Source organism: Nothobranchius furzeri, chromosome 19 (genome assembly GCF_043380555.1).
Source record: "Nothobranchius furzeri strain GRZ-AD chromosome 19, NfurGRZ-RIMD1, whole genome shotgun sequence".
NCBI lineage: Eukaryota > Metazoa > Chordata > Actinopteri > Cyprinodontiformes > Nothobranchiidae > Nothobranchius > Nothobranchius furzeri.
In genome coordinates, this window is record NC_091759.1 from 13,896,647 (window position 1) to 13,912,301 (window position 15,655).

General features: G+C 40.2%; 2 protein-coding genes across 2 annotated transcripts in view; both read right to left on the reverse strand.

Annotated features, from left to right (window-relative positions):
• On the reverse strand, window positions 1-4,813 carry rp9 (RP9 pre-mRNA splicing factor). The gene is made up of 6 exons (XM_015973313.3): window positions 4,441-4,813; window positions 4,316-4,346; window positions 4,067-4,196; window positions 1,514-1,605; window positions 1,269-1,330; window positions 1-955 (listed from the first exon to the last, which is right to left on the reverse strand). Exons 1-6 carry the CDS (start codon window positions 4,584-4,586, stop codon window positions 760-762), a joined length of 657 nt encoding a protein of 218 aa, XP_015828799.1. The 5' UTR covers window positions 4,587-4,813; the 3' UTR covers window positions 1-759.
• A 1,071-nt stretch (window positions 4,814-5,884) lies between these two features.
• c19h18orf21 (chromosome 19 C18orf21 homolog) overlaps window positions 5,885-15,655 on the reverse strand; it is a 34,075-nt gene continuing 24,304 nt past the window's right edge. Inside the window, exons 4-5 of the mRNA XM_015973312.3 lie at window positions 6,590-6,774; window positions 5,885-6,480 (exon numbers count right to left, since the gene is read on the reverse strand). Coding sequence (XP_015828798.1) covers window positions 6,318-6,480; window positions 6,590-6,774 — 348 coding nt within the window. The 3' untranslated portion in view covers window positions 5,885-6,317. The remainder of the gene's footprint in view (window positions 6,481-6,589; window positions 6,775-15,655) is intronic.

A 15,655-nucleotide genomic window follows, 5' to 3' on the forward strand; every position in this document is an offset into this window, starting at 1 on the left:
TTTTGGTCAAGTGGGTTTATTTTTGTGAATCAGAGCAGTGAGATGAAAAGATTAATTAAAACCGAGCAGAACTGCTCTCTTGGCTGCATTACCTGACACGCTAGGAACTGAAATGCGTCTTGTTCGGGTCTCCGAAGCCTTGGGATGAAATCCGAATGCCCCAAACTCAAATCTAAATGGGAGTCTGGTTTGACTGTTCCACCAAGGTTATCTCTGTCAGCAGAAAGAAGAAATGACTCCTGCTGGTTTCCACAGACGTGTTGTTCGCAAAGGAAAAAGGATAAACAGACTTTCTTAAGCCTCAAGTCTCATCTTTTGTTCTTATGTGACGTTAAAAGAACTAAGTAAGGAAAATTTGCCTTATTTTCAGAATACATGGATTTACTCCGTCTTGTTTTGGTCTGATCAGAATATGTAAACATAATCCAACTTATGTTTGTTTATTTAAACGTTCTGGCTCTATTTAAGCTTTTTTCCCCCTCAATCTCTGGATTAAACACACTACAATCACCTAATACCATCAGAATGGGAAGGCTGAGGAAGACTACAATCTTAATGAAATAAATTAAAAAGGATGCTGTCAGTAGACGTTAAGAGTTTAGCTCATGCACTAAATACTATTCAAACCACGATAGAACAAGGCACAGATATGGTGACTCAGCCACTCTGGGTCGCGTGCAGTAAACAGTTTGTAGAGTTTCAGAGGAAGTCTCGAGGAACGTTCTGTTCACTCTCTTCAAGCTTTTTCTACATCTGGTCTCAGTCTGAATCTGAGCTGTCACTCGTTTTGGAAGACTTGTGCTTCCTCTTCCTTTTCTTCTTTCTCTTCTCTTTCTTCTTGTCTCGTTTCTTTTTTGACTTCTTTTTGCGACGTTTGTCTGAAGATGAGGAAGAGGAGGAGGAGCTGTCTGAGTTGGAGGTGGTGTCCTGGAGCAGCTGCTGCAACTGCTGAATCCTGCAAAGAAGAAAAAACAGGAAGCGTTGGAACAGCAGACAATTCACAAAGGTCGCCATCTTGGCGAACAGGACAATGTTTAGTCCCAGTTCTGGTCCTTCAGACTGGTGTTAGCTGTGATGGCGGTACAGAAACCTCAGGTGTCAGGAAAACGTCATCAGATCCAACAGTCATTAGACATTAGAGGAATAAACACACACCTGTTTCCAGGTCATCTGTGATCTAAAAGCTGCACGTTTTCGAGCAGGTGTTGATTTTAACTGGAGCATTAAGAAAAGTTCTTTTAATTCTAGATAAAAACAAATGCACACACCTTGTTTCCTTTTCATTCCTCTTGTTTTCCCGAATTAAGTCATACATTGGGTCTTCATGAGCCTAAAAAAAAGGAGGAAAATAATTACTACTACTCACATTACATTCTTTCATTTCAAAACAAAGCATGTCGTGTTAAATCTGCAGCCCACAGATGTAAACTCTAGATGCTCAGAACTCAGCTTTGGCTGTCTGATTCTGCTGCTAGAAGTAGCGGACAGCTTTTGTAACATTTAACCAACTCACCACTCGGAACTGCTCCAGTTTCTGGTTTCCTTTGATGAAAAAGGGGCACTCCCTGTCTCCTGTCCTGTGGCCGTAGCGCTTGCATCTCCAGCCTGTAATAAAACAATGTTTTGATGTTATCAACAAGGCTGATCAACATTTTTACCCACGTCACCATGGCAGCAGATTTTAAACATGAAAAACTTGCTACAGGTGTCAGGGGTGGACATTAACTTCAAAACCAACCGGCCAGCCGGGCCGGTAACTCTGAATATTTACCGGCCCCACCAAGAATCTACCGGCCCCACTGGTCAGCTGCCAAAACAAGTCAAAATAACAACTGAACCGTTTTAAATGTAATAAACCTTTATTTTGTACACATTCACAAACATAATAACGTATTCAAGTTTGAATTTGTTTGTTCCCTCAACAAAACACGATTTTGTCGTCGCATACTTCCGGCATACAACGCAGTACATCACCAACTCCGCTTTGCTGTATTCGAGCCATTGGCTGTGTTCAAGATGAGCCAGTTCTGCGCAGGTTAGACCAGCGGTGATCGGCGAGCAGTGCATGCCGGTTAGATTTGTGTCCGAATTGACGCCGACTTGCTCTGACGTCATGCATACGTAGGCAACGATAACCTCGTGAGATCAAGGCGGCCGCAGATTTTGGAGCAAGGCGCTGCAGTTGCTCTCCCTCGGCTGCAAAACCTAGAGGATGACGGAAACGCCTGGCTCTCACCTGATCTAAGATCTGATTGGTTCATATTTTGATCCAAACATCCGGTGGTAGAACATGAAATGTTAGTTGGTCACATGTATTCTGTAAATCATGTTACGCTGATAATAACAACAATATAGGCCATAAAGAGAAATGTGTTTTGTTTTCTTTTGTCACGTTTCCTATGAGCACACTAAACCTACAGCTGCTAACCTTTACTTATTATTACAGTCATGTTTTCATATACAATATATGATATCCACAAGCACGTGAGGATGTGTTTCAGCTGCTAACAGGCACCAGAATTAAAATTGAAAATTGAACAAGTGTGAATGCTAACGCGATATCTTCATCCATCGTCACCCCCGAGCTACACATGTAGGGAAATCCAAGAGATTCAACTGGCAGAAACAACTGGTTCACACCATAGTCTCTCTCTCTCTCTCTCTCTCTCTCTCCTCTCCCTCTCCCTCTCTCTCCACTCACTCACTCACTCACTCACTCACACGTAGAGGAAAAGAGCTGAGGAAATTGAGGACACCAGGTAGTTAAAAGAAAATCCACAGCGGAGCCGAGGCGCGCCTCGAATGGGGCGCGTCTGATTTGAACTGAGGAGCGGCGAGCAGCGAGCAGCGGCCGGACTTCGTGAGCGATTCGCTTCGGGCGCTTCCGCGGCCGGTGTGTCCCCGGCGTTAAACGCCGGCTTTCAGCCACTCCCCCTGCTGCTTCCGTCTGCTCTCGTATGTTTTCCAGGCGAGGCGCTGCTCAACTCGAACACGGCCATTCTCTGCGCCTCCCGTCTTCTTTAAATCGCCAAGAATCATTCCACCTACGCACACGCTTCTCTGCTTCATACCGTTTCGAACTGTCTCGCTTCTCCTCACCAGTTTTAAAGCGTTTTGCCGGAGATTTCATCAAGAAATCCAATCCCTGGTGGCGCGATCTTCCTGCGTGCTTTTGTGTTTCTAGCGTGGTTCCACTTCGTCTTTAATAGTGAACTTATAGTTCACGTGACTATAACTAATCGTGCAGTACGTGCACGAATCGTACAAGTGCAGTAGGTGGCTAGAGGCGCGCAGGTTCACGCGCGCGAAACGAAAACGGCAGCTTCCTACAGGGCGGGGCCATGATGTAGGTGAAAGCCGGTGTGTAAATGACAAATAAAGCTTGGGCGCCACCTGGGCGGTAAGTCGTCAAGTATTTACCGCCCGACGAGAAAATTTAGCGCCATTGGCGCTCGGGCGCTTTAACGGTCCACCCCTGGGTGTATTTAACCACCTTAAACAAAAACATAATAAATGTCATCAGGCTTTAGATCACATTCTTATAGCTTTAAAAAACAAATAATGAGATGTGATTAGTTATGCTGGTCAGCTGCAATAAGGACTCGTCACCACTGCATTCATTTGCTACATTTGTCATTCGTGTAAAACGTTAACATGTCAGATGAATAATCCATCTCCTGGACAGGAATTGTGGGTATTTGTGCCAACTGTGATCACGTTGTGTGTCAAATTTCAAAATAAAAGTATTTAGATGAGTGTTTTTGGCTAATATGAGGCATCATGCCAGCTAGAAACAAAATCTGCCCGTTTTTACACTTTTGACAAATGTAGGCACTTTCAAGACTTTCCAAGACCATGCAGTGGAGATCTCTACACAAACAGGAAATATTGGCTCAAGAAGACTTCTCATCCTCCTAAAGTAAATCGTTTAGAGCTAAATCACCTCAAGACATTAAAACATGCCATTGAGTTGAATTTTAAGCACTTTTAATAGCTTAAAAATAAAATCTGCCACAGAGATGTGTCTGATCGAAAAATCATGATGACCAGAGATGAGTAAACTCACACTGCATGACCTTCACCTCCTTCCCCAGAGGCATCCACAGGCCCTTGGTGGGGGCGTGAGCCAGGAAGCTTCTGGCTTCTTCATTCCCAGGATCCTCAGGAATACAATCCTCTGGTTTCTCTTCGTGTTCCTGCAGAAGAAAATCCTCTCACCACACGCTAAAGGCTTTCATAAGCAACGCAAAGCTACGCCTTTCTTATTTGTTGCTCTGCGTTAACTGGTTTTCTTTCACTATCTTCGTCACGTTACCTTAATAAAGCCAGGTGGAGGTTTCTCATAGCTGCAAAAATACCAAAATAAACACACACGGATTAAATTGTCTTTTTCTGTACACTCGTCTCTATAATTCACATGTTGTGGCTGCAGACACTCACAAAGTCTCGATGTGTTTCAGCTTCTGGACCTCTTGGCTGAGTTTCTTGGTTTGTGAGTCCAGCTTTTCCATGTCATGTTTGGATGTCTTGTGTTTCTTGTGCTCCTTCCTTTCCTCCTTCTCTCTTGTTCGCTTTCTTCCCGACATTGTTAAAATGCTAACAAACTATCCCAGAAAACACACATTTACTGTTAAGATTTAAAGATGCACAGAAAGCATTTTTTCCGGATTTATCCGGTGAAAACAGCAAGAAGCTACCACTTAGCTAACAGTGATATGTAGTTGCGTCATTTCCGGTTCAGTTGGTCAAGTGAAGTCCAGCGCCCTCTGGAGGACGTAGGTGGAAGGACATGAAGCGTCACCGCAGCCTTTTGCGGCCTATGTGATTATTCTTTACACTAGATCAATTAGATTTACCATTGTGTGCTTTCGTGTATTTTCCACGTAGAAAATCTAAAATATTAAACTTTTAGCATTTTTTCCTTATTTGTAGTCATTTTGCATCTCACATGTCTGATAATTTGCATTATTCAGATTCAGATTTATTGGCCAAGTAAAAGTACATTTTGTCTTTGGTAGATATTCGCTCTCTAAAAACATACAACAACCACAATAAATGAGAATAAAATACCTAAAAACACATAAGAACATGTATACCCACACACATGTTCATTTACACACACACATATATACATACCCACACACACACACATATCCATAAGCATACTGAACAAGTATTAAAAACTATAATAAAAGGATGGTAAAATAATCTACAGATTCAGGAGAGAAATGGCTGAAGGAAAGAAACTGTTCTTGTGTCTGGTAGTTTTTGTGTACAGCGCCTGGTTTGTTTATGTTTAGTTTATTAAAACACTCAAGTTTGTGGCGTTCCTGCGCCATAATAAAAGGTTGCAATTATACACCTTTAAACTTAAAACACTAGTTTTAATGATTTAAATAATGTGCATATTGTTGGCATAATCAACACAAACACTTTAATGAGTAAACAAAGTCATTTTTTATTGGAAAGGATTTAATTTGAGTCACAAACAAAAAAGTTGAATACAAAAGTGAGGTATTTCAGAATTTATACACATACTATTCATTGAACGGTATAATTACAACAGAATACCTATTCAGCCAGTACAAAATGCACTAGATACATTTATTACTTCTGCAGTTAGAACAATTCTGAACTTTTCACATCAGTATAGTGAAGGGTGTTATAAAACAATGAGGTTTTTATTGTCACTTACACAGCTGTGATAATCGAGTATTTCTGTACAGATTGTAAGTGTGAACAACTACTGGTGGGATTTTCCTAAATTATAACCATAAATACTTTCATCGATGACTTACAGTTTAAATAGCGTGTCCTAAAAAATACAAAATCTTATCACAAAGTGTTTCCACTGATGCATCAAAAGCTGAATGTGAGTCAATATATACACATATAAAAATGTTACCATCCTATTTCACGGATAAAGGTTTGAATAATGTTTTTAACATAAAAATGTATGATTAAATGTACAAAAAACATCTGGAACTGAGAAAGATAATGGCAGGGAATCGCTGCAGCAGTTGCAGAAATACTGAAGAAAGTGTAAAAACGATGAGTGAAACTTCAGGTTGGAAATTAAATTAGTCAGAAGAGGCGTCATCTCTCTGTTTGCATCATAAAACAAGGAGGTGAGTGATTAAAAGCTCCCAGCTCCCTGTTCCTACGGTCAGGAATTAAGGAGCGCCATCTCAATCAGCCCAGCAGCAGCAACCTCAGCTAGGTTCCCCCTCAGCCTCAGGAATCAACAAGGTGGAACACAGAACGTCCACCTGGTTCTGATTAAAGAATAATAAAAAAAAAGTGCTTTGATGAGATGCTTAAAGTGAGGAGAGGAAGTCCTTTAAGCCTCCTTTCTTGCTGCTTTCCTTTTCCTCTCGCATCAGAAGCTTGCTGAGACGCCGGACGACCCAGTTTTTTGGTTTAGATGAAGACTTGGAGGAAGTGGAGCTTGATCCCGAAACATTGGATGAGATGGAGGATCTGGAAGGAGGAAGAGAAGAGGAGCGTAAGAAAATAGAAAAAGGACATTTTCACATGTTTGATTCTGTTGCCTCTGCATGTTTTAGCGCAGGAGATATTAAAAAGTCACCTGGGCGTTTGAGACGGGGTCTTGTCTTTGCAAGAGGTCCTGGGGGTCGTGTTGGTGATTCTGCTGCTGGACTGGGGAGTTTTGTGCTTGTTGGCACTTATGGGTGTTTTAGAGAAGTTGGAAAGAAATTCCCGATTGACGCCTTGGTGTCTGGACGTCTTGCTGCAGGCATGGCAGGTAGCCATCTGGGACAAGGTGAGAAAAGGAACATTTTTGTAATAAAGCTGCATTGATATTCCTAACAGACGTGAGATTTTGAGGTGAAGGAAAACTGCTAGTTCCCTCTGAAACCTTCACTCTAGTCCCAGCCCGACTGACTCCTGCAACACAGATTAGGATTATCGGAGGCAGGTCGGTGCTTCGCAATGTGTTTGAAGACAGCCAGTCCAAAGTTTTCACACAACAAGAATCACGCTGCTGAGATGCTGTTTGCAGCGATCCAGGAAGTCAATTCCTGACACTTAACAGCTGAAAATTTCCTGAGACCATGCCAAAAGTTAATATTACCTTTCAGCATTTTCACAGATGTGAAAATAGCTGTGACAGGGGAGAGACTGGGCCGTTGCTGTGGAGTTTCACCTGATCTCAGAGCAGAGGTCTGAGTGTAATACTCATTCAGGAACTTTTGTCACTTTATTTTACAAATGCACATTAAGTGAGAGGAAAACTTAGTACAAGTCCCAAGGTGCAACTCTTTGATTGCTAGATCCTTGTGATTCAAGGGAAATCAGCTAGGCTTCCAAGATTCCTGTATTTCCAAACCTAAACTTTGGCAGCAAACCCGGAGCACAACATCAGCAAATAAATAAAGTTTAAAAGGACACAGACGCACCATCTCATGACACCGCGATGATGCAAAACAATTCAAAACACAGATAACCAGAAGTTAATAATCCAGTCTGTTTAAATCAAAACACTGCCCAGATTTCCAGGTAGAATCCCATCAAGACTTTCAGACCAGATTCAAACCGGTCGAAGCAGAACCACCACACACACACACACACAGGCCATCAGATCTGAGCTGAGCTGCTGAGGAGACGGAAAACTCACCGACACGAATGTGGCCATTTCAGATTCTGACAGGTGGTTTAGTGTTGGAGCGTTGAGTTCAAACTGTCCTCGAGTCTGACCGAGCCTGGAGTGTTTACTACACGAGCCGGAGAGTCCGGCTTTATAAAGACCACGTCTGCACAGGGGAGTGGCTCAGAGGAAGAGCTGACTAATTCTCTGGAAAATGGGCAGTCCACAAAAACACGAGCATGAGAATCCAATAAAGCCTTTATGTTTTTTTACAGGACTCTGTTTTCATGAAATGTTGAGGATTTTTTCAAAAGAGAGAAAGCCTTTTTTGCATTTATTACATTATTTGATCATTTTTATGATGTTCCTGCAAAACTCTTTGAACAAGAGCAGTTTAAAGAACTGCATGTGCTTTGAAAATGATTTTAGGTTCTACAGTTGCTAATTTACTGAGATCATATGAATATTAAACAGATTTATGGCTGAACAATAACAACATGAAGACGTCTACATCAGAAGAAATTCTTTTAATCTAACTCATGAAGAAAGTGAACGTGCACTCTTCTTCAGTCAGCGAAGTACAAACCGATGGAGATCCAGACGACTGGTGATTCATGTAGGGTGGAAAAAGTTTCTATTTGCAGATGTGTCAAAGGGATTCACGTTCTTTACTCAAGTAGAAGTATCGGGTTTAAGAAGACTTCTGCAGAAGTTGAAGTTTCAAAGACTTTTACTAAGGTAAAAGTAAAACAGTACCGGTTTTGCTATTCGTTGGTTTTGGACCGAGCCGTGTTATTGGCTGAAGTTTTTACACAAATGCAATAGAATTTTTTTGTTCTTTTGTTTTTTATTTTAATCTCCACAATATATTTATAGCTGTACTATAGTAGAGTGTTCAATCCAATCCACCTTTACTTATATAGCACTTTATACACAGCACTGTCGACTCACAGATAAAAACATACCGACATCATTAAAAACAGTAAAAACATGGATGATATATTAAAACATACAAAAACATTGTAAAATAAATAAAACACAACACTGCTTGAAAATGAGAGTGGATAAGAATAATTAGTCAGAGTTAAAAGCCAGTGAAGAGTAGTGAGCCTTGAGGAGCGACTTAAAGATGACCTGTCTAGTACTGCCTGGAAGCTGGTTCCAAAGTCCAGGTGCGGCAGCGGAAAAAGACCTATCCCCCCTCAGCTTCAGCCTTGTTCATGGAACCACCAACTTCTGCTGGTCAGAGGCATAAAAAACATTTGTCTTAAGCTAGCTTAATTTGCAGATTTGCCATTGTGGTTTTAAAGTATCTTTCCGGAGTTTTCCCCTTTCAGAAATTATGTATGATTTGTCAGAAATCCGTAAAAGTGATTATCTAATCATGTACTGCGGTAAGCAATACGTCTTTTTTAAAATTTATTTATTTTTTGCTAAGCACGCCCTCTGCTATGCAGAGCTCTGTGCAATAGGAAACTGAGCGCCGGCCAGAACTAACCAATAGTGCTAGACTGCCGCTTACCTGCTTCAAATTTAAGGAATACCTCGGCTGATGCAGTTGATGAACTTTTCACGGACAAGTCTCTAAAATATAAATATATGAAAATGCAGCAAGACATGAGAATAATACTCATAAAACAACGTGTTTTAGCTCTGTTTGTCGGCTACAGAAGCACATTTATGAACAGAAACATGAAGTCGCCATCTTAAAAAAAATGGAAGGAGTGTGATATGCTTGTCAGCCACTAGATGGTGCCATCGGATAAGAGAAATACTCCGGAAAGAAGCTTTAAGCACCATCGCACACTGGCAACAACATATATTTGAGGGAGATTAGGCAGTTTTATCTTGCTTTTAGCACCCCCTAGTGTCTGTTTAGTAATCTAACTGCTCAAATGTCTCCTCAGCCTTCATTTAATCAATTTCCCTCCGGGATTAATAAAGTATTTTTGAACAGAATTTTAATTGAATTAGTGTCTATAGGAGGGATTCATCACTAAATCAACCAAAGCAGCTGTGTTTATGATCTAAAACATGCAGGAAACGTGCTGGAAGCAGACTGCAGCGCCAGGTAGGTCCAACAGACCGGACTGGCACTCTGAAGTTGCAAATGCAGTATTCTGGCAACAGAGGGCGGTGGGGTCTGAGTGACATTGCATTAATTCTGTAAAGGGTCATTTTAGCACATACTGGCTCAAGAAAATGATTCAAAAATATGAAAAAATTAGCTAAATGTTCCTTTAATGTGGAAGTCTTACTTTCCAGATTCACAAAGTTTATCAAAAGCATAAAAAATATTTTTAAAATGTCATCTGGAAAAGTACAAAAAAAAACTACCTTTGCAGTCTGCTGATAAAACAAACTGGTATTTGACACAATTACAGAAATACTATAAGTCCTGAAATAATGTATCGCTTGGATTTTCTCTAGATTCTTGTAACAATAACAACGTTTCCCGTAGAATATCAAAGAGTCATCAAACCTAAAGTGATGTAACTGAGGAACAATAATGATGTCTTCTCCCTCTTTGGCACCACCGCCTCCACTGTAACTCCTACTGTACGTGATTAAAGCTGCTGGCTTAGATGTTGCTAGTTTGAGCTTGATGACTTTCAAATGGTTGCTGGGAAGTGTGTGCTGGGTCACGGTGCAGCATGCGTGTGTGTGTGTGTGTGTGTGTGTGTGTGTGTGTGTGTGTGTGTTTCTCTCAAAGATGAAACCAATGCAGATGGATGTTTGCAGCTATGACCGGCTTCTGCTTTTGTCCCAAACCGAGGAACTGAATTAAGAAGCGAAGGAAAGAAGCCTTTACGGATCAGAAGACACACCATGTCTGCACAGCAGCTAAACATTTGGTGCAGTTGTAGTAATCACCTGAAATCCAATCCCGACCGTCACGTGTACCCGTTTCATTTACGCTAATCCTTTGATATGTTATGCTACTTGGAGGGAAACACGTGACTTGCTTCCATGTAGAGATTTAATTATCTCATCTTGAAATTCTGGCAGAAGTTAAACCTGCCTGGTTAATCAAGCCTGTGAAACATTAAGGCTTTAGATAGGAGGAATATATGTGTCTCTGTTCAGGGTGTATCTGTGATTAGTCTTGGCTTATTGTTTGTCGGCATCCGTGTTTTATTTGTAATAGTTTGTTCCCTGAGTGAGTACAACCGTGCACTTGTGCAACACTATTTGAGAACTTGCACAAGAAACAACTGAACTTGTGTGTAAAATTTCACATAAACAGTCTGTTTTTATTGTACTTAATTTCAATATTTGGTTTGTAATTTTTAATGTCTTATGCATCTTTGTTTTCTTGTTTTTAACTTGATTTTAATACAGAATTTCCTTTATTTAGTGTTTTTGTGAATGGAGATTATGAATAAAATGTATTATTGTTATTATTTTTAATACCTGTAAAATACATTTTAAGTCATACAACAAACAAATCAAAAATTTTGAAACCCTCCAGGGGAAAATAAAACACTTGTGTTTAAAATGTAGAAAATACATTTAATATTGCTTTATTTGTGTTTATATTTTATTAGTAAGACAGAGGCATATTTACACATCTTTTTATAAATAATAATTTTATCTCTAGTTAAGCTCTGTGGTGCTGCGTGTGCCCTACTCTGGGTTTATCGTGTAAAAGGAATCCTGGAGCTCAATGATTTTTTTTACTCGATTCAAACAAAAGTTTAACGTTCTGATGAAATGTTCTCTTTTTACTCAGCAACAGTCTATTATTAGTGTTGCACCAAGCCAACTTTGACCCTTTGAAATAAATAGAAACTTCTGCCAACTTTCTTATCCAACTTGCATGCTTGTGATTAACTTGAAACGTGAGCCAACACAGACTGACTTAACCTCAATCCCACATAAATATATGATGGCTGTTTAAATCAGGCATGCATCCACGATGCAGGTGCATAAAAAACCTCTGTTCAACATTAAATCTTCACATGCATTGTGCTTAAAGTTGGTGCTGAAAGCTTCATCTTATATAAAACTGTGATTATTTAGCATTTGCGTTGCTCTCTAATTATTTTAATCTTCCGAACCTTAGAATAAAAATATTAATGCGTTTGTGAAACCGATTTCATCCATGTAACGGAATGGGATTTAAAAAGCTGCAGGACAAATGGAGAGAAGACAAACATCTACAGACCTACAAGCACAAGCAGACCCACATGAATCCATTCTGCAGATGAAATCCATCTATATTTAGCCTCTGCTCCATAAATACCCCCCTTCTCGTCCTTCTTCCTGGTGCCAGAGGTCGGTTTGTGTTGATTAGTCTGACCTGATCATCATGATATACACCTAAAGGATTAAGGCAAGCGGAGTAACAGATCAACTGACAGAATTAAATGTCCTGATAATGTCTTCTGAGTAAAAATGTTGGTAGCAATTAGGCCTGGGCGATAAATCGATTTATTGAATTAATTCGAATTTTTCAGTTGAGGGCGAATTTGAAAAAAAAAGGTAAATCGACTTTTTATATAACAGCGCCGTTTTGGCCCCCCGGAGCTTCCGTAGCGTTGGTTTCACATCACCGCGACAACAACGTCACAGCACGCACACGAAACAGCAACAGCAAGCGACTCCATGACCACCGCTGAGAGTGGGAAGTTTGTTCCTAGGAAAAGAATTCAATCCTCCGTTGTTTGGAGCTGGTTTGGGTTTGCTGTGACGGACGTGGAGCGTGGCACTTTTATCCCAAGAGGGTGTTCATTTATTCATTATTCATCTCAGAAACGAGGACTATTTTTGTCTTGCTTGTGATTAAATAAAAAACGAAATTGGCTTTAAGGTGCCTTCCATTTGTACTTATTGCTAATCTTAATAATTGAGTGGGAGAATCGAAAAAAATTGTAAATCGAATGAAATAAAATTAAATCGGAGGTCTTATTTTTAGGCCGTATCGCCCAGTCCTAGTAGCAACCCAGAGAACAAAAGTCCGTGTGGGCTATGAAAATCACCAGAGAGCAGGCCGATACCACACAGTGGACCTGGAAGCAGAAGAGCAGCTGGAGGATGAATACGAACCATCCTCTAACTGTGACTGGGTCTACTGGTGTCACTGGTGGTAAATATAGAGACACTCAATCTGAAAACAGGGCTGGTAAGTGCTGCCATTAGAAAATATATATGTTACATCTATTTAATTACTGTCTACCTCAGAAAGTTCAGAGAAATCCAGAAAAAAAGACATAAACAAAGATCAACAAAACAAATCATTAAGACATAAAATTATCATCAAAACAAAACAACTAAATATCATGAAATAAAAAGGAAAGATAATTAAATCAGATTTAGGTAAAAGCAGTTTGAATAAAAGGGTCTTCAGCTGCTTTTTAATGGTGTCCAGACTATCAGCTCTACGTAAAAATAAAGGAAGTTCATTCCAGAGTCGCACCTGAAGGCCCATTCTGTGTTTCAGACAGCGTCTGCAGTGCTGAGGTTCAGAATTTAGAAATCACTGAGGTGATGAACGTTGTGTGTGTGTGGCTTTATGTGAGGCATGCTGTGAACGTCGTTAATGTGCTCATGTGCTGACGGATTTGGTTTCACCGCAGCAAACACCAGCGAGTGAAAGGATCTAGAAAGCTATACGATAGCGGCTCACCGGCCTTCGTTCTTGTGATTTATTACAGCTAGAAGAACAAAGGGATCACCATGTTAAAAAATAGGCTTTTATTAGAGATAAAATAAGCAGAGTGTGATCCAGATGCAGCTATGCTGCGACTCCTGTGTCTGTTTATAGAATAGCTTCTTCTCACTGGAGAGGAAAAAACACTGAGAGGTAAAAATACAATCCTAATGTCTTCACCAGTGTCCAGCTTTATGTTTGCTACTATAAGACATCCCAGCTCCACCACTGAGGCTGCTTCTATTACATACGTCAACATAAACGCAGCTAAATTACTTCCTAATACATAGTTCAGGTTTTCCATTTGACATCCAATCTCTCTACTTCGAGCATTCCTGACACGTGTGATGCCCTTAATAACCCAGAGCTGGATTTTCCTGCTTTCTTCTGTTTCCTTCAACTCTAAACAACTGAAAAGGAATTAGAAAAAAAGGGATAAGGCAAAGTCAGGCGGGTAAGTATGAGGAAAGACATGAAGGTCCAGAAAAAGGGGCCAGAAAAAACGCATAAAGGAGATTTTTAAACCACTTTTTCCTTCTTTTATTCCCGTAATTGTTTCCCTAAATGTTTGCCCTTTTCAGAAAATAGCGGTTTGCAGGGTTTAAAAAGGGGCCAGTGGTGGGAAGGAGATGTTTTGGAAGGTCAACACAGCTGTTTGATGTGGAGTATGTGGAAATTATTCCGAGAAGAAAGAAAAAGCCCCAAAAGAAATCAATTATTTTCAATTATCTCAATAATAAAAAAGTCTAATATTACGAACTCATATTAGTTTATATTTGAAAGGAGACAAATTAAATGTGTTCTTAAGTTTTAATTGTCCTATATAGAACATTTTTCTGAAGTTCTTTGGACTAAACCCCTCTCAACAATCTCAGCAGTTTTATTCATGACATTTTTAGTACGTTCCAGAATGAGTCATTTCAGGGCTCTGTCACTTTAAGAAAACAAGCTGGATCTGGCCACGCCCACCCCGCTCAGGCTGCTATTGACCTTTTGCAAGTGACGCCACAGCACCCATGGGACCACCCCCTTTGCCACGATGGTTGGCAAATAGATTGTTTACACACGTTGCAACTGCAGCGAAACTAGTCACAACAAGCCAGTTTGTAACCTAATATCACTTTTAACCCTCTTGAGGCAGTCGTTGCAGATTTGCAACGTTAAAACCTACCTGGTTACTCCACATACATATTTCATGAGCATTTTTTTTACTCGGAAGTACCCCTGAAGGACTTTGTTATTCGTCCTTTTATCAAAACTTATTTTGAGCCTGAGAGGGTTAATCAGCTGATTTCACAGTAAAATGGTAACAGCTTGCTGTGCAGTTGGCTGCACTAACAGACAAGGATGTAAAGTCAACTCGTTTTTTTTTCCTCAACAAAAACTTTGATGGTCACTGAGGACAGAGATTAACTGCAACGATCAATCAAACGGACTAGCAGCCCTCAAAATATCTTCAGATTTTGAGCAAACATATTTTTACCAGGTAGGATTAGCGTTCATATATTTCATAAGGAAGACAGGGACACGGATAAATGTGACGTGTTTATATTGATAATCCTAATGAATGGATATTTCACCACGGAGGATGCGCGGTACCGTCCACTGTAGTGAAATGCAAGATAATTACTTACAATACTTTTGCTTCAGTGTATGATTACGTGTGTTCAAATTACGTTATTTATTTAGCATGAGCGTTGCTGTTCAGAGATCTTGTTGTCTCATCCCGGTATGAGAGCAGCAGCTGAACCCAGTGATACCAGCAACAAAAACTGGTAGGGATCCGGACTTTTTAAAAAAATCAGCTTCGGGGTAAAGTGAAATGCTATTTGTAACGTAATGTTATAGATCCAAAGTCAACAACTTGTTAACATCGGTGAACAGTCACAGAGAAAACTTAAGCTAACGTTTGTAAGCTAGTTAACATGCCGCTCTCTATGAGCCCCGCCTAGGTGGGCTACTTCTTCTGCTAACAGAACTGGGCTTGAACTACAGGTGCTGGCCAGTAAATTAGAATATCATCAAAAGGTTGAAAATATTTCAGTAATTCCATTCAAAACGTGAAACTTGTACATTATATTCATGCAATGCACACAGACCAATGTATTTCCAATGTTCATTACATTTAAATTTGATATTCATAAGTGACAACTAATGAAAACTCCAAATTTGGTATCTCAAAAAATTAGAATATTCTGAAAAGGCTGAATATAGAAGACACCTGCTGCCACTCTAATCAGCTGATTTACTCAAAACACCTGCAAAGGCCTTTAAAAGGTCCCTCAGTCTTGTTTTGAAGGCACCACAATCATGGGGAAGACTTCTGACTTAACAGCTGTCCAAAAGACAATCATTGACACCTTGCACAAGGAGGGCAAGACACAAAAGGTGAT